Source organism: Mytilinidion resinicola, assembly GCF_010093595.1.
Source record: "Mytilinidion resinicola strain CBS 304.34 unplaced genomic scaffold BDZ99scaffold_25, whole genome shotgun sequence".
Taxonomy (NCBI): Eukaryota; Fungi; Ascomycota; class Dothideomycetes; order Mytilinidiales; family Mytilinidiaceae; genus Mytilinidion; species Mytilinidion resinicola.
In genome coordinates, this window is record NW_022985461.1 from 158,931 (window position 1) to 175,437 (window position 16,507).

Consider the following 16,507-nt stretch of genomic DNA (forward strand, 5'->3'; position numbering starts at 1 on the left):
TGCTGTAGAGCAGCTGTAGAGCAGTAAATGTCTATATTTCAGGCTCAAGGCAAGGGCGCTGGCGCTGTTTCGGTGGGCGAGGGTGGCGTCTTCCTCCAGCGACCATAGAACAAGCCAGCCAGTAAGTCTGCCTCACTTCAAGGATCCCATCGCGTTGAAAATACATTTGCGGAACCACGACAGCCAGGCCGGGACTCAGCGCGGCGATGGGACGATGGCAGCATGCTCATCAACCACATGGTGGGAGACGTTAGGTAGACGTCGTATTCCATCGCGCTTCACATCAGCCTATTCTCCAGCGAACGCCCCGTGCACGAGCTCCTGGAACAAAAGAAAGCAAACGGCCCAACCAGGAAAAAGCAGCAGATGCAAACCGGGCCCGCGCTTTGACAGCTGCCCAGCGAGGACAACAGACAGCCAGGGCCCGAACAATACCACGGCCTCAAAGAAGCAGCACTGCGCTGGCGCCGAGAGCTGGTGGCTCAACGTCGCGACATGAACTCTCCCAGGCTCGCCCGCCACTGCACAATGATCTCAGCGTTGCTGGTCCTTCAGCTTATCTCCGTCTCCGCGGTCAGCCCAGTGCACCCATGCTCCCAGTGGCCAGCAGCCCCTTTGGGAGCCTCGACTGATCCTCCAACGACCTTCCCTCGCTGCTGCTGCGAGGCGACTGCAGGCATGACGCTGCTCTGGAGAGGCTGAGCTCAGCGACGACGGTGTCCGCCAATGAGTATGGCGCGACAAGCCGGAGCCAGTGGCCCGATTTCACGACAGCTGCAGCGACGCAATGACTCACCAGCGGCGAGCCACAGACGATCACGGTGGTGCCAAAGACGGTGGCAGATTCGGAGGGATGAAGAGGGCAACGGAGGTGGCAAAGGAAGCCATCGTGGTTGAGAACAACGCTAAGAGATGGGCTTTTTGAAGTAAGTTGGGAGGACACAAGATCGCCGCTTGCCTCCTCTATGTAGAGGGGTAGATGTCCGTTTATACAGTATGTAGGCCTGATCCTCGGGTCAGTGCCGTATGCGGAATACGGGCATGGCTTGGGTAAGAGTCGGAAGTTGCTGAGAACCGACCACTCTGGCATAAATAGGTGGCGGTCAACCAGTAGCATGCAACACTGGCGCTGCGGTCTATTCAACGACTTGAAAGTCTCCCGATGAATTTGTTCATGGTCGCGTTCTGCTACATAATTGCAGGTGACAATTTGTGTACCTGTGTCAGCCAAGCATGGCTTGCCAACTTTTTGATCATTTGAGTTGGACGAAAAGCAGCCGGCTTGAGCAACTGTAGTCCACTTAGCCACTTCAGACGGCGTTCTTCTGCAAAGTTGTCAGTAAGTAGATTTATGTCCACCGAGAGCCGTCAAGAACAAAGTGCCGAGAGTGGTCCATTCAGCCTTCCTACCTACGTCTCTAGCCAAGGCGGGCATGCGCGAAGCTGTAGTTCCTATAATGGCATCACGTGATCAATATTCCCTGGGATTACAATCTCCTATTCCACCTGTCGAAACTCCACTTGGCAGAAACTATCGTTCGAGCTGGTGCCTGACCGACTTGTCCACATCCCACCTCAACTCCAAACACCAGCCGCGTTTCCGGGTCCTCGCCAGTCTCACGGGAGACGTCGTTTCGGAGCATGCGATCCGTCTGCTGATCGGCCCTGCAACGCGCCGCCAACGGCTTTTTTCTAGAAGCCCCACCGTCTCGGGGCCCCTGCAAGCCTGGCAGTTTCACCAACCACAAGGAAACTCGCAATTTACGCAAGGCCAGCTCCACGACTCGCGGGACAATCCACATGTCGCCTGGCTCAGTCTCCGCATCCCAGACTGCCAATTCCCTGCAGAAAGCGCATAGTCCACCTCGCCCCTGCCTATAGGACCCAGAGCTGCGCACCTTATGACCATCAGACTCCCCGCTCTACAGACTGCTGTCCCTGCCATTTGCGCAGTACCTGATGCGATCCTTGTTCACTATGCTTATATGTGAGAGAGTGCCGAATAGCGGAAATTTTGATCAAAGCCCCACCAGGGGACATGCTAAGATAGCAAGTGCTAGGATCAATGGTCGTGCAATTCTTGATCTCCACGTTCAGTCGAAGAAGGAAATCAACAGCTATGCTAAAGTAGATACAAGAAGGGTATTCGAAAGCCTTCCAAGAAGAAGGGATGCAAAGCCAGCGAATATGATTCCCGCGCCACGGGTCAGCCGAGTTCATCAACAGGTGCTGTGCTCAAGAGCATAAATAAATCCGCAGAATGGTCGGCCACGAGAGCAAGAAGAGCGTTGAAACAGCCGCCCATGATAGAAAGCAATGCGCACCAGTATACCCCAACGTAGCATTCACAGCCGTAAATTCATCCTCCCCATCGCTCCTACCGTAATATAACCATAGCATGATTCGTGATATGTATTTTGCCTTTCATCCCGCCCTAATACCTTTACTACCTTGTGGAAGTTGGTATATATCATTTCTCCGATGCGTCCGTCAAGAATGTTCTAGAGTACTAGGACGAAATTCAGCGTAAACTCCGTTGCTGCTGCATGAGGTAGCTCCGTAAAATACCAGTATTCGTTCCGAAGCAAGGTTGGAAGTATGCTAATGCCCGTGCTGTGTAGTGATAGGTGGCGCCGTCTGAGGTGGCCTGCCGGCCTCATAGGTCGTTCAAAAGGGTTGCTGTAGCCTTGATGCCGATTGGCCAAAAGGTATGAGAGACTTCAACAGTTGCAGACGAGTATACGCAGACATTTCCTAGTACTGTACTTGTTCTCTAGCCGGTCAGAACGATTGCTGGAGTTGAGTCGAGCTGTCGTTCGACTCTTGGTTTTCCTGGTTTGACCCTTCAAGGATTTCCCCCAGTACAGCCCCGACTTGTGGATACGAATCGCCGTGGCCAACATCCTGGCGCAGGTAAGAGTTCTGGAAGGAGGTAATATGGTGTGGCGCGCTCATGTGAGGCATCTGGAAGCTTTGTGGTGTGATGAGTGGTGAGCTCGTATAATTGGGAAACGTCGCCGTTTGTGGCGTTGTTGCACTGCGGCTTGGTGTGTAATGTGTGCTGAGCTCTATTCGCCTGGGCACGCTGCCGGACAGGGAACGAACGCGTGTTGTGGCTCCTGCTTGAAAGCCCGGGATTTGAGAGTCTTCGAATCGTTAGCAAGTGCACAAAATCAAGTCACAATCCTTCACTTACAGGAGTAACCAAGTCCGTACGGCATCATCGAACTCGAGAAAGGCTTTTGAGATTGTTCACCGCCCATGTGCGAATTTTCCATCTGCTGGTGGGAGTGATCATTGGGTGCGTTGAGCCCCCCATCATTTCCAGCATTACTGTACGTCATACTCGCCCTCAGTGGAGAGGAGAGAGACTCAGCCCGCGTTCTTGAAACACGATCGGCGTGAAGTTGAAGACGAGGGATGTTGGGGTGTGCTGCGTAGGCTGGCGATGTACTCATCGACATGGTTCCAATGAAGGGATTCGATCTCCTAGGGCTTCCGTCAAATTGCGCTGATGCGTAACCAAAAGAGTTTTCATGGCCAGTAGAAACAGGGGATATGTTTTCAGTCGCAGACTGTGGTGGAGTAAAAGCGAATCCCCCAAAGGCAGGGCTAATACCGGTAGGAGATATGTGGCTTCCGTCCGGCATTCGTCGTAAAGTATCGATGCTGAGCGACCGCATCATGTTCCCTTCAGGAAACGATGGTGTATATGACCCAGGGGATGCCAATGGTGTTCCCATTCCATGAGTTGTTCCGAACGGTGAGTGCAGTGCCTGGGCCATGTCAAAATCATCTGGCAAGGCTCTGGATCTCATCATCCTTTCACGATCATCAGTCGTTAACCGTTTTAACTTCGCCCTCCTGATTTTCATATTAGACCTGGTGCAATCTAATACACTATGCATACGAGATAGGTGGACTACTCACCGATTCTGGAACCAAACTTGGACTTGTCGAGGACTCAGCCCCGGTATTTCTCGGGCAAGCCGTTCACGGTGGGCCGCGTCCGGGTGCGCCTGGCGTGTGAACTCGCTCATCAAAAAGCGCGTTTGGTTGTGCGTGAGTCTTGTGGTGTGTTAGTTGAAGTTCTACCTGGTGATTGATTGAGCACGAACCTAAATCTCTTCATCTTGCGCTTTTGTGCGCGGAGTTCTGCAGCGGACATTGCGGGTTTTTGCTCGTCGTCCCCGTCTCCAGACATGATGTCGCCATCCTGGAAGTCGTCCTGCTCGTCCCCATGCTCATCACTCTTCTCTCCACTAAGCGACGGAGGAGTCAATCTGGAGACAGGACTAGCAGGCGCAGACCCACCAAAAGTCATAGTAGGCAGCTCACCAGACTCAAGGTCCTCAAGATTACTGATGGTGATGCGTTCTCTTTGCGACGATGGTGAACTGGTGTGTTCATCCATCGAAGAGTTCAGACGATGCAAAGGCTGCCCCGATGGCTTCAAGGAGTATGGAAAGCTCTTGTGTGCTCGCAACATTGGACGCCTGTGCATTTCCATGGGATGGCCAGAAATTTCAGCGTGCAGCATAGCCATGTCACTTTCAGAGTTTACTGATCCCTGGTCCAGGGACTTGAGCTCTTGGATTTGCCACTCGTTCTCTGCAGAAGTCGCGTTGAACGCTGACATGCGCGGCGAGCTAGGCGGAGACAGTGGTATGAAGAGGTTTCCGTCCACCATTTGCGTCTTAGTCGATGGTTACTAGATGCTTGGTCGGTTTTAATATTGTGGCTGAACCACCTAAGCATTCAAAGTCAGCATGGCTAACGCCCCACAGAACGTCAACGCCTACCTGTCGATGAAACACAACCTCACTCTTGCCGTTTCCGACTAGAATATGGAGACGTTCTCCAGCTCCGTCGAACTGTGGATAGCTGTGACGCTCCCGACCACAGGCGAAGCGGATCGAATGCTCCTCTGCGACCGTGGATCGGCTTAACAACACGCACACAGGTAAGAGACACCGGAAAGGAATTAAAGCCGTCCAAATAACCTGCGTGAAGACAAACACACGTCCTCCGGGCTAGTGCCGGGGGCGCCACGGGTGGGGCGAGTTGAGGCGGAGGTTATGTGATGCTTTAAGACGGCGCCAGAACCGAAAGTTCTGAGATTGTGTAGTTTGCGAGTCCGTTGCAGAGAACAAATGGGGCGCTTCCGTCTCGAAATGGTTTTAGAATAGTAATGCGCAGGACAACGGCTAAATAGGGTCCGTCGCACGTCAAGGCAGGTTGGGGCGCAGAGTTGCCGTGTAACGATACTGCAAATAGAAAGGCCGCGAAGACAGCAATGCGGCTTCCAAATAAAGACGGGCGGCGACAGTTGACCACTAGAAAAAAGCAGAACGACAGCGCTGTGGCATCGAATATGAGTAAATGCGCTGCTCGGGTTGACGACGTCGCAGTCCTTTGGAATGGAGGTCTGCAACAGCACGCTGGCTATATCAGCGATAACAGACAAGGGCGCAAAGGGACAGCTCAATCATACTGAAGTAGAGTTGGCGGCACTATAAGGCTGGCGATCCGGATAAAACGAGATGGGAGGTGCCTCTGCGAACGGGGTCAGACCACCGCGACGACTCGCTCCATGTTATGGAGGTAATGGCCTTGGGGCTCTGGGTACCGTTTGTTACACCACGAGAGGCGTGACTCTGTTCGGGGGGTTAGCACCGCAGAAGAGCCCGCTGCGGACACAGGGGTGCGGTACCTCGGGACGCGACCCTAGAGAGACGGAGCGTCAACGGAGCGGGCTGGCGACTGGCCGCGGGGGGTGTGTGAGAGGCCCAAGTGTGCCGTTCTCGAAAGAGGATGCGAGCAAGCTCCAGGCCAGGGCGCCCGCCATACCAGGGCCGCCACAGCACAGGGAACGTGAACAAGAGTCGACGGGCTGCTCGAGACGCCGCGCCCATTGGCAGCGCCGTCGCCAGGATTCAGCATGCAGCAGTAGCAGCGCTCGGCACCGTTTGTGCGGGGTCTAAAGGGCAGGTGGGTGCAGTCCACGGCAGAGCACCAGCATCGGCGGCCTCCACGCATCCACCACGCACCCACGTCCACACCTCGACGGCGGCTGGAGCTGGCAGGCGGCATGCCCCCGGCGCGGGCGGTGCGGAGGGTCCTGGGCAGCTGGGCGTCTGGCACCCTGCGTACATCCGGCTGCAGTGGCATTCCTCCACGATCCGGGCGTGCTGGGCGAGGCTATTCGCGCGGGCTCGTGGTTGGGGGCCGTGGGAGATTGCGTCAGGAACACACAGCTTAGCCTTAGGGGGGAGAGAGCCGCCCTCAGCGCGCTGGGAGCCGCCTGGGATGCGATGCATGAAGTCGCCAGCGCCCGTCCACTTCCACAGTGCTGCCGGCGAGCAGAAGGCGGTTGGCGCGACGCCCCAGCCGATGCACGCCATGCACGATCGGTCAAGCCCGTGGCTAGCGGCGCGGGCTGCTGGCAAGCTGCCAATGGTGTGCTGGCGTGGACGATGTGCGATGTGCGATCCAACGGTGAAGTGCTCGGCCCGCTCCGGGCGAAGCGCTGCTTCTGGAAGACGTGTGCTGCACCGCCGACCACTGACAGCCGTAACGTTATACTACAACGTGACGGCGGCCTGGGACACGTCGCCGTGGGTGGGACGTCGTGGGACGGGGGCCTGCCTGCGAGGTCGTGGCAGCGCACAAAAGACGTGAGAGGCCGCGAGACGGCGACAGTTCGCAGCAGCCCACGCTGGCCAGCGGCAAGAGCTGCCTCGCGCTCGCGCTGGACGGACGCAGGGGCGATCAGCTCTCGCCATGATCGCTGTGGGCCCCTGGCGGGCGTTTCGATGGCTTTCCGCAATGATCAGCAGCCGGGAATACTGCGAGTGCGCGCGACTGAGAGAGGAAGCCGACCCGTGCCAGAAAGAGAAGAGAAGCCGTGTCCGACGAGAGCATGATTGATGCAGCCAGGCCTACCTCCCTGGCCGAGACCTACCGACGACGACCTACATAGTACCGAGTCCTGCACTAGCCGACGACTCCTCCACCTGTGCATTCCGTCAGTACAGCAGCTGCGCGACCAGCCCGAGGACGGCAGCTGCAACGGCAGGCTGAGTCTCGAGGCCCGGGCGAGGATGCGCAGTGGCTCCAGTTCGGTGAGGCAGACGGAGACGCTCGCGGTTTCGCAAGCAAACACGTTTGTGGGCGTACGCAATGGCTGCACCACCACCGGACAACGCCCACGACGGGGCTTGGCGATGGCCATGGGGTCAGGAACCGCAGCCTTGTAAATGAAGGAGGACTGCAACGGCGTGGACGGGGCGATTCGCTGGGCGCAGCGTTGTCGCAGAGGTTTGATGCTCGCATGGATCGACGCTTGAGGCGGACTGGCGACGCGCTCTGGACGCAGCCCTTTCATTTCGGGACGCTGCAGAATCTGCCCGCAGCGACGGAATCGTGACAGCAGCTCCAAGTTGTCGCTGACAGCCTGTGTTGCCGTCACCGCGACGGCTGCCGTGCGCCGTCAGGCTGCCGGCCCGACTGCGACGGCGACGAGCCCTGCAGCGCGGTCACACAGTGTGGCCGGGAGCTGGCTGAGGCTGGGGTGCAGATTCTTCTCCGGGGCGTCCATGGCGGGTGCTGGGTATCGTGGTGGCGGCTTTTGCATGTGGTGGCACCGTTGTGTGTGGGAATGGAGCTTCCGATGCGGATAGATCATCGCGCCCTAGTTCATCCGCATCGTGCCAACGTTAAAAGGTCTGTACCTAGGTAGGGAGGTCGGTGAGAAGGGCTAGCGAACGCCACAGCCAGCTCCGCTGCTGCACATCATCAGGACAAGCTGCACATCCAACGGCACATCCAACGGCCTCTGGCCCTTTGCATTATGGTCCCGCCTCGACAATATCTGCCTGGCCCTCTTCTCACGCTGCCCCCGTGCCTCTGCCACACCCCACAGCCCGCCCTGTCCCTGCTTTCCGCCGGCGCTCCGCTGCCACTTGACGCCCTGGACGGCCCGTTCATCCACGCTATGCCTTGAGGTCGTCCGGCTCTGTATCCCTGCTTTCCGGTGCATACTCTTCTGCTGTCTGCGCGGCCGCATCCGGCTGAAAAAGCCTCTCCAGCGAGCTGCCCTCGAACTGGTCGAACCGGCTCAGCTTGTCCTTGGACGCGACGCGGAGCGCTCTCCACGTTTGGCTGGCCTTGGCCTCCCCCAAGTTTTCCTTCTCCTGCTCCGTCACGGCCATTTGAAGGTCCAAGTCAATGCCGGCCACCTCCTTTGCAAACGACTCCGCTCCGGGTACGACGTATCTGATCTCTCGTGAGCACTCGTCGTGACATGCGTTTCGGGCGAGCGGAGAAACTCACCTCTCTGCATCCTTCAGCCGCTCGAGCCCACTGGAGCCATCCGTGTCTGAGAGGAAGGTCAAATCCAACCCCATAGCATTGGCCTTGATCCGCTTGCTAGCGTAAGCTCTCCGCGCCCCGGATTTCGCGTCTTGGAAATCCTTTGTCGAGACCCTGTCGCGGATGATGGGAGGGCAGCTCTCCATCTTCCACCGTACCCAATTCTTATCTCGTGACAGCACCGTGTCAACCATGCGGTAGTAGAACTTGCCATCTGGGGCATCCTGCAGGTAATTTGCGATGGTGTTCTTGATGCCCGATGCCCACTCTGCCTGCCCCCTGCCGTCAGCCCAATGTCATGTAGCACAGTCATAAAGGATTATAGATCTTACATCTTGCTCACTAAGAGTGAAGTTGTACTGCAGTGCTTTTTGTGCATTGATCTGATACGGCTTCTTCTTAGACTTCTCCGTCAACGACAGGATGAAGTCAATCAAAATTAGAGCCTGGACCAGGATATGCCTCTGAAATGCTAGGTCGCTCAACTGTGCGCGCTTAGTATCATGCCAAAGTTGTGTCGCGGGGGGTATCTTACCTCGAGTTTGAAAAGATCACGGCTAGTGAGATACTTGGGGTTGAATGTACTGGCAAACTCATCATATGTCTCCTCTAACTTTCGCTTCAAGCCGCGGCTGCTCTCGGCGTTTGTAGCTTGGATAACTTTGGGAACATTTTTGAATTTGGCTAGAGTAGCTTCCAGCCCCTTTTTGAATTCGGCAAAGTGGTCCTCGCTGAAAAGGTTGATCGGGTTCGAGAAGGCCTGCTGTAACGACCAGAATATTGGGTATAGAGTGTCGATAGTCAGTGTCTTCTGGCCATGTTTCTGACTTGCATCTGGCTCTGCTGTCTTAATAGTCTCTTGCTCGGATTTGCCACTGTCGCCCGCCTTTGCCGTCTCCTCCGTTCGATCCGCGTCAATGTCCGTACTATCTTGAGCATCTTCGGCCGCTTGTCCGTAATCCTCGAATGTGGTCACATTTTCGACATGGAACTCTCCTCGTAAATTCACCGAACTCTTGTCGCCGAGAGGGAAGCTCTGGAAAAGGAAAATGTACACTCTTCCACAGAAGACGGCATCTTCTGCGCGCGAGAGACGCCGGAGAAGCTCGTTGCAAGATCGCAGGATCACTAAATCCTTATTCTTGGAGCCGTTCTGTTTATCCCAATTCAGCAAGTACCCAGGATTTCACAATTAACCAGAATACCTACAACAATGAGAGCCTCTCTTCTCGACTCTAGAAAGTCGAATATGATCCTACAGCCGTCGATGCTCTGACTGTCGAGGAGCTCCTCGACGAGGAGAAACACCAAGCCTGAGTAACATTGATCTGGACAACGTCAGCATTCGGTTCGCAAGGTTGCGAAAGGAACAGAGGAGTAGCAGGGTCGGAAAGGAGACAAATCAAATTCATGGTAGATGCTCTAGATGAGAAGCACTTTTCTTTACTAGCGTACCTTTGTCTCCACAATACTGTAGTATGTCAAGAAGATTCCAGACTTGAACAAAAGATGGATCTTCGATAGAAGTAGTTGCCTTGATACAATCAGCGGAGGGAAGTGCTAGAGGTGGGACGTAATTACCAATATGTTGTAGAATATGTTCCGTGCAGCTCCATCGACTATCGACTTATGGAGTTCCGCGTCTCCAGTGATAGGACCCAGCAGCATTTCATCCTCACTGCTGAGCTCCGATACTTGCAGCGGCGGGTCGATGGCAGTCGACGCTTTGATTTGAGATGCACGCTTAAGAAGGCCCTGTAGCCGACCTGTCATGGCAAGCGCTGGCTCGATATCGCGAACCGCCATGTCGCTGGGTTGACGATATAACGCTGGAATTGCGGAGGTTTTGGTGAAGTCACGGGAAGCTATTGATGCGCATGACCGGGCGCAGCCGCTGGTCGGTTGAAGAGACGGTAGATGGGAAATGAGAACAATGTGGTCGGATTTATGGGTGATCGAAAGATCTCGTCCTCGTCGCAGGAAGAAAGTGGTTATTGTCGTAGTTCGGGTTTGATGGTTTGCTGGAAACTTTCCATGCTGCAAGGGTGACGGAAGTTCCAATTAAGCTTAGACGCTAGTGCGCTTTAGTGTTAGATCGATTCGCGCTTTCCTCCGCACGCGTCCTCCGCGAAAACTAAAGTTTACACGCGATTGATAACGCACGAAGTCCTCACCAAGAAATACCCCTCAACGCATTTAGAGACCAATTGAACGAGCCGCAAAGATGGCTCCACAGAGCCCGCCTGCAGATGATTTCGACGACTTGTTTCTCGATGATCCTGCTATGGAGGCAGCGTTTCGGGAACTCGATGCGAACACTGCAGCCCAAACTTCGCGAAGAGATACAACGAGCAAAAGGAACGCAGTATCTGCGGATGCAGCGATTGATGAAGAGATTAAGATTGTCAAGAAGAGACAGCCAATTCCGAAATTGGACGCTCCACTACTGCTTTCCCCAGCAGGCATACCGAAACTAAGGAGGATATCCAAGGATCGCCTGAAGTTCAAGGGAAAAGGCCATGAGGTGCGTATACGATGCGAGACCAGTCACTATAGCCTTGCTAATCTGGTTTGCAGTATTCAGATGTTGCTCGCCTTCTCAACACGTATCAACTTTGGCTGGACGATCTCTATCCTCGCGCGAAATTCGCCGACGCTCTCACGATGATTGAGAAGCTTGGGCATTCAAAGCAATTGCAAATGATGAGGAAAGTTTGGATAGAGGAGGGGAAGCCTAAGACCGCTGTTGAGTCAGAGGAAGATATGGACGGCGATTTACCAAGGAATCAATCATCGAACCAAGTCCTACCGGAGGCGCACTCATCAGTGGTGGTGCCGAGAGACCAAGATTCAAGAAGTGAGAGGGCCGCAGTCTCATCTGAAAGACAAGCGACCGTAGAAAGGGACGATGTACCCGATCAGGACGAGCTGGACGCTCTGCTCGCGGAGGAGGAAGCCTTGATCATGAAAGCCGAATCCATGATGAAGCCTGCTCCTAGGGTTCCTGCCCGACCCGCAAGACCTGCAGCCCCCCTAGATGACGACCTTGACGCTCTGCTCGCGGAAGAGGACGCCATGATGATAGAAGCTGCCTCGGCAGGGAAGACTGCTTCGGTGATGCCTTCGAGACCTCCAAAGCATTCAGCACCACGGGAAGACGAGTTTGCCGACGAGTTTGCGAATGACTTGGACGCTATGGGGGACATGTGGTAGCCTTTGCGAGGGAGGGCTTGGCAGAACATGGAATTGGCATAGCATGGCACTGGCATACGGAGGGCGGAGTTCTGGGTCCTGTAAACAACAGACGATTATGATTAATGTCCCAAGCAGCGATTATATATATCAGAGTCGTCATTGCAAACTATCTCGCTCTCTTATAAGCCTCTTTTTCCGTTCTTTACCTGTGTTTTGTATGTCTTCTCCCATGAGTTCCCTTTCAAGTGGGTGTTTCCATGTCCCGATAAAGACTAAAGAGCAGACAGAGAAAGACCATGCATGTCCATAAGCCTTGCTGTAGACTACCCCTTGTAACGATGTAAGAGCTGCTGTATTGCTGTATTGCTGTTACAGCTGCGCTTCAGTTGGATGTCCCCACAATATGCCGCACAGCAACACCCACAAGAGAGGCTATAGGTTCCCGTATTCCAACACTCTATAGGGACACCTTTAGTACCGGGCTTTCGCAATGTAGACGCACAATAGACAGAGAGCAACTGTTGTCTCTACAGCATTTCATCTTTGCCGCCTACTTCATAGCCCTCCAAGGTTGATACTCACCAGCTGCTCTTTGCTCTCACTTCCATGCGTTATCGGATAGAGCGTGATCCGGGGCATACCGAGTAGGACACTTAACAATCTTACTTTCAACGGGAACACGTCTAGTTAAACGATTTGATCCAGACGTTGCTTTACTGCAATCTATGGCAGGACAAACATGTTTTGTTTAAAAATCTATTTAATCGGCTAAAGAAGAAGGAGACGTTCAATCTCTCCCTATGAAAACTAAACTACTCATCTACTCCCCAAGCTATATAAATAGGCTTATTTAATAGCTTATAATTCTCTATAACGTAATCCACAAGGTAGCTAACTCTTTGGTGCGATTTGGACATTTTAACAACCTAGTAACCTCAACAAATGCTTAAGATTAAGTGTAATTTCAAGCGTGTATGTCCTATAAAGCCCTATCTAATAGCTAAGAAAAGGTTTAGAGCAACGTGTAGGTGTGATTCTACCTTAATTGTAGAAATCACGTAACGTCTTAGCCCCCTGGTCGAGCCACCCAAAATTACCGCCAAAGCTGCTAGTTTTGCACGCTTATAACTCCACCACCACTTAATATAAAACTATAAAAATTTATATTTAAAATTTAAATACTTTATATTAAGTAGTGGTGGACTTATAAGCGTGCAAAACTAGCAGCTTTGGCGGTAATTTTGGGTGGCTCGCCGGGGGGGCTAAGATATTAATCTTAAGGGCTAAACTCTACTACGACGAAATGGAGCTATTAAGCGACCTAAAAAGTCGACTAATAATGTTGAAGTAGCCCCGCATATTATTATTTTAAGTTATAACTTAGAAACTCTAATAATTGTTAAGATTATAGGGTGTTAAAATGTTTAAATCGCACTAAAAAGTTAGCGCGGCCACTACTTTATAGATTACGTTACTATATATATGCTTCTTAATATAGTCTGCGGGTAAGTAGGCCACGCAGGCGAGTGGGCCACCCTATTATTGGCGCGATTTAGACGTTTTAGCACCTAGCTATCTTAACAACTATAAAATATTTCAAGCTATAATTTGGAATAATAATAATATAAGTAACTATTTTAATATTATATATTTATTGTTTATATTTCTTAATAGCCCTATTTAGCTGTAGTAAAGTTTTCGTTAGTTGTAGCCCCTAAAATCAGGTATTACTTATAATATAATCGAATTATGCCTTTATATTGCTCTAAACTTTCTCTTAGCTATTAGAAAGAGCTAGATAGTATATAGCATCTTAAAGTTATACTTTATATTTTATAGTTATTAAGATAGCTAAGGTGCTAAAACGTCTAAATTGCACTAATAATAGGGTGGCCTACTTGCCTATATAGCCTATATACCCGCAGACTATATTAATATCTAAGCTTATTAAAGATTACTAGGTAGACTATAGGTCCTACTAAAATCTATATTTAATTGCTAGCCCTTTTTATCCTTTTTAGCCCTATTAGTATTAGACTTTTAATAATCCTTTATTACTAAAAAAGAATATTAAAACCGTAATTTAACCCGTATTATTATAAAGGGGTCTCTTTCCGTCTTATTTAAACCGTAAGGTCCGTATAAAAGTAAGAATTATATTTATTACTAGTGCAGCAGCATTATATTATGGCTAGAGGTTGTCTTTAAAGACGTTGTCCTTAACACTGCTAGAATAGCAGAGTTTTTATAAGAGCCTTAGTAAGGCTTTTATATAACTATAATAAAACAGAGGACTGGATTAAAAACTACCCGATATTCTATTATCTGGGCAGGCCATTCTAACCTAGGGCTATACTGGTGCCTGTATTTACTAGTAGAAGCAATAGAACCGATCTATTAGAATAATAGAACACCTCTATACTAATATAGTTGCACTTACACCTCCACCCGGATAGATAGATAGATAAACGCCACCGCAGATAAATAAGTAAATAACTAGGACCTAGGAGCTACTAGGCGTAAGAGTAAGGACAGTAATAATTTAGTTAGTAGGCAGGAGGGATAATAGCTGCGCGGTATTAAGTTATTAAAGGTAGTAACCTCTATCTATAAAATATAGTTAGCCTGTTATTATAAAAGCATTATAGGCAATATAAAGGGGCTTCTACCTTTTTAGTAGAGGCAGAAGTTATAGGGCGTGGTATAAATAGCAGCAATATTTAGCTCCAGGCCTCTATAAACGCCTAGTGGACTTATAGTAAATAGGAGTAGTAAAATAGGGAGTATACAGGGTATGCGTGCAACCTTCCTATTTTGTTCCTTATGCACAGCTTGTAAAGGTATATAAGGCACGTGGTGAAATAGTAAAGGTTTAAATAAGTGTTGTATTACTAATTAGTATATTAACTGGTTAAGATTATTTAGTTTAAGGAGCAAGGCAGCAGTCTTAATATACCTTAGTCGTTCTTTATTAGAACGTAGTCTTTGTTGTAATAAAGAGTTAACGTTTCTTTATTAAGACAAAGCCTCTTTATATATAATAAGTCCTTTATTAGAATAAAGAGTCCTTTATTAGAACAAGGAGTTCTTTGTTAGAACAAAGGAATAAAGGATCTATAAATAGATTTATATATATATATAGATAATAGAATAAAGAAATATATCGCTTATTCTTGTTTTAATACAGCTATAGAGCTTTAGCTTATAGTACCTTTATATACTGGGAGGGAATAGAGAGTATATATATAGACTTCCTATTTTATATAGCTGTATAAGCTTTAGCCTATACAGCGCCTCTGCAGAATAGGAAGTATATAGCGTATTTCTTGTGGCCTTTCTATTTTGCACGGCTGGCGGCTATTATAAAGGGAGAAGGATTAACACCTTGCTGGTAATACTGTCTGTATAGCCTAAACAGACAGATGCGCGTGTTGGTCTACTATTATATATAAGCAATAACTTATAATATAGGCTTAAGGAGCAAATCGGCGGTGTTAAAGGTATAGAGTCGATGCAGAGAGAGATAGAACAGAGTTGTATAGATAGATAGATAGAATTGTATTGCTTAAGTTCTTCTTTATATCGACGGCGGCGGAGTTGCACATATATACATACGTATAGCATTGTGAAATGTCCCCTAACGCTTCTATAATGTTATCTTACTTTTCCTATTCCAAACGTTTACTATATCACGTTTAAACGTGCATAGTTTTAGTTGTTTTAAGAGCTTTATGCATAGGGATATAACGCTTATGCTATTATAATCCTTACAGGCGGTATACAGGTTGTTGTAGAAAGGGCAGCCTGGGATAGGGCCTGGGCAGGCGGGCACTGTAGCTAGTTTACCTATCTTATATATAGAGTAGATATAAATACACGCTGGTTAAACCAGCCTACTACTCCGGAATTAACTCAACCCGCACCTAGGAGGACAACTATAAACCCGGACAGATTTAGGACAACACATTATAATAGCTTATTCCGTGGTGGACTTAATAGATCTACTACGTGTCCCTAATAGCTATATAACAATAAGAAGAGCGCTTAGCGCTATACACCGCAGAGGACGGGGTTTTTATCTAAACGCTGCATGGCAGCAAACGGTTTCTCCTTGTAAACTAGCCTAAATAGAACAGCTGCATGGACCCTAACGGGAGCTACACCAGCGCAATAAAATTTAATAATAATAATCCCTTATTACCCTAGCTATCTCCTTTTTATATATAAGTCCATTCTTATAAACCCTAAGAACTTACCCTGCTGTACTAATATCTTTTATATTTACTATTCTAGTAGAAACTGTTATAGCTTAGTATTTAAAAAATATCTTATTAGCCGCTTTAGGTTAAATTATAAAGGATAATATTTAACCGCAAATAAAAACTTATTAGAATAGATAGTAATATATATAACTTTAGGGCGTAGTATATAAGTAAACGCGTAATAACTAATTTATTATTATATCTATAAGTACGTATAAGAAAACTCTATATTTAAGCATATAATAGTAGGGTTAAGAAAGAGTATAAATTATATAGGTTCTATATATATATAATAGAATAGTATTACTAAACTTATAATTATTATATTAAAAAAGGCTAGGAATTATAGTAAAGGGTTTAGGAATAATTTATAATAATACTTTTTTTAACTTTTTAACTATAGGCGGCTATAAAGATACTATAGCACTATTAAATATAAACTAAAGCTTTATTTAATAAGCTTGCCTAAGTATAATTAGGCTAAGGTTACTTTAGTAAAGCTGCTAGAGAAGATCGCAGGCTAGATTAATAGTACGTTAGTTAGACATTATAAGGAAAAGCTATAATACTATAAGTTAGCTTAGTAGCTATAGAAATTATTTCTAGTTATTTTAGTAAATACAGGGCTTGTAAGGATTATAATAGCATAAGCGTTATATTCCTATATATAAAGCTCT

The 16,507-nt window shown here is 49.2% G+C and overlaps 4 protein-coding genes across 4 annotated transcripts; 1 reads left to right on the forward strand and 3 right to left on the reverse strand.

Moving 5' to 3' along the window:
- Positions 1-2,500: 2,500 nt before the first annotated feature.
- BDZ99DRAFT_161421 (uncharacterized protein) lies at positions 2,501-5,128 on the reverse strand. Its single transcript, XM_033712865.1, has 5 exons — positions 4,803-5,128; positions 4,119-4,750; positions 3,931-4,068; positions 3,197-3,864; positions 2,501-3,146 (listed from the first exon to the last, which is right to left on the reverse strand). Exons 2-5 carry the CDS (start codon positions 4,688-4,690, stop codon positions 2,782-2,784), a joined length of 1,743 nt encoding a protein of 580 aa, XP_033570697.1. The 5' UTR covers positions 4,691-4,750; positions 4,803-5,128; the 3' UTR covers positions 2,501-2,781.
- Positions 5,129-5,936: 808 nt separating this feature from the next.
- Positions 5,937-7,600, reverse strand: BDZ99DRAFT_526210 (uncharacterized protein; the record flags this gene model as incomplete). Its single annotated transcript, XM_033726116.1, has 4 exons — positions 5,937-6,535; positions 6,592-6,819; positions 6,979-7,479; positions 7,543-7,600. The coding sequence occupies 4 exons, from the start codon at positions 7,598-7,600 to the stop codon at positions 5,937-5,939; spliced, it is 1,386 nt and encodes a 461-aa protein (XP_033570698.1).
- A 246-nt stretch (positions 7,601-7,846) lies between these two features.
- BDZ99DRAFT_467854 (uncharacterized protein) lies at positions 7,847-10,371 on the reverse strand. Its single transcript, XM_033721114.1, has 7 exons — positions 9,955-10,371; positions 9,829-9,907; positions 9,583-9,701; positions 8,909-9,526; positions 8,706-8,858; positions 8,335-8,645; positions 7,847-8,277 (listed from the first exon to the last, which is right to left on the reverse strand). Exons 1-7 carry the CDS (start codon positions 10,177-10,179, stop codon positions 7,995-7,997), a joined length of 1,788 nt encoding a protein of 595 aa, XP_033570699.1. The 5' UTR covers positions 10,180-10,371; the 3' UTR covers positions 7,847-7,994.
- Positions 10,372-10,528: 157 nt separating this feature from the next.
- Positions 10,529-11,915, forward strand: BDZ99DRAFT_467856 (Swi3-domain-containing protein). The gene is made up of 2 exons (XM_033721115.1): positions 10,529-10,897; positions 10,951-11,915. Exons 1-2 carry the CDS (start codon positions 10,598-10,600, stop codon positions 11,584-11,586), a joined length of 936 nt encoding a protein of 311 aa, XP_033570700.1. The 5' UTR covers positions 10,529-10,597; the 3' UTR covers positions 11,587-11,915.
- The last annotated feature ends 4,592 nt before the right edge of the window (positions 11,916-16,507 follow it).

Coding starts and splice junctions, on each gene's coding strand:
- BDZ99DRAFT_161421 (XM_033712865.1), bottom strand. CDS start 4,690: ATGGTGGACGGAAACCTCTTCATACCACTGTCTCCGCCTAGCTCGCCG. Junction 4,069..4,118: donor CGCAAGATGAAGAGATTTAG/GTTCGTGCTCAA, acceptor ACACACCACAAG/ACTCACGCACAACCAAACGC. Junction 3,147..3,196: donor GTACGGACTTGGTTACTCCT/GTAAGTGAAGGA, acceptor AACGATTCGAAG/ACTCTCAAATCCCGGGCTTT.
- BDZ99DRAFT_467856 (XM_033721115.1), top strand. CDS start 10,598: ATGGCTCCACAGAGCCCGCCTGCAGATGATTTCGACGACTTGTTTCTC. Junction 10,898..10,950: donor TCAAGGGAAAAGGCCATGAG/GTGCGTATACGA, acceptor TCTGGTTTGCAG/TATTCAGATGTTGCTCGCCT.
- BDZ99DRAFT_467854 (XM_033721114.1), bottom strand. CDS start 10,179: ATGGCGGTTCGCGATATCGAGCCAGCGCTTGCCATGACAGGTCGGCTA. Junction 9,908..9,954: donor ACATATTCTACAACATATTG/GTAATTACGTCC, acceptor GATTGTATCAAG/GCAACTACTTCTATCGAAGA. Junction 8,278..8,334: donor CGGCTGAAGGATGCAGAGAG/GTGAGTTTCTCC, acceptor ACGAGAGATCAG/ATACGTCGTACCCGGAGCGG.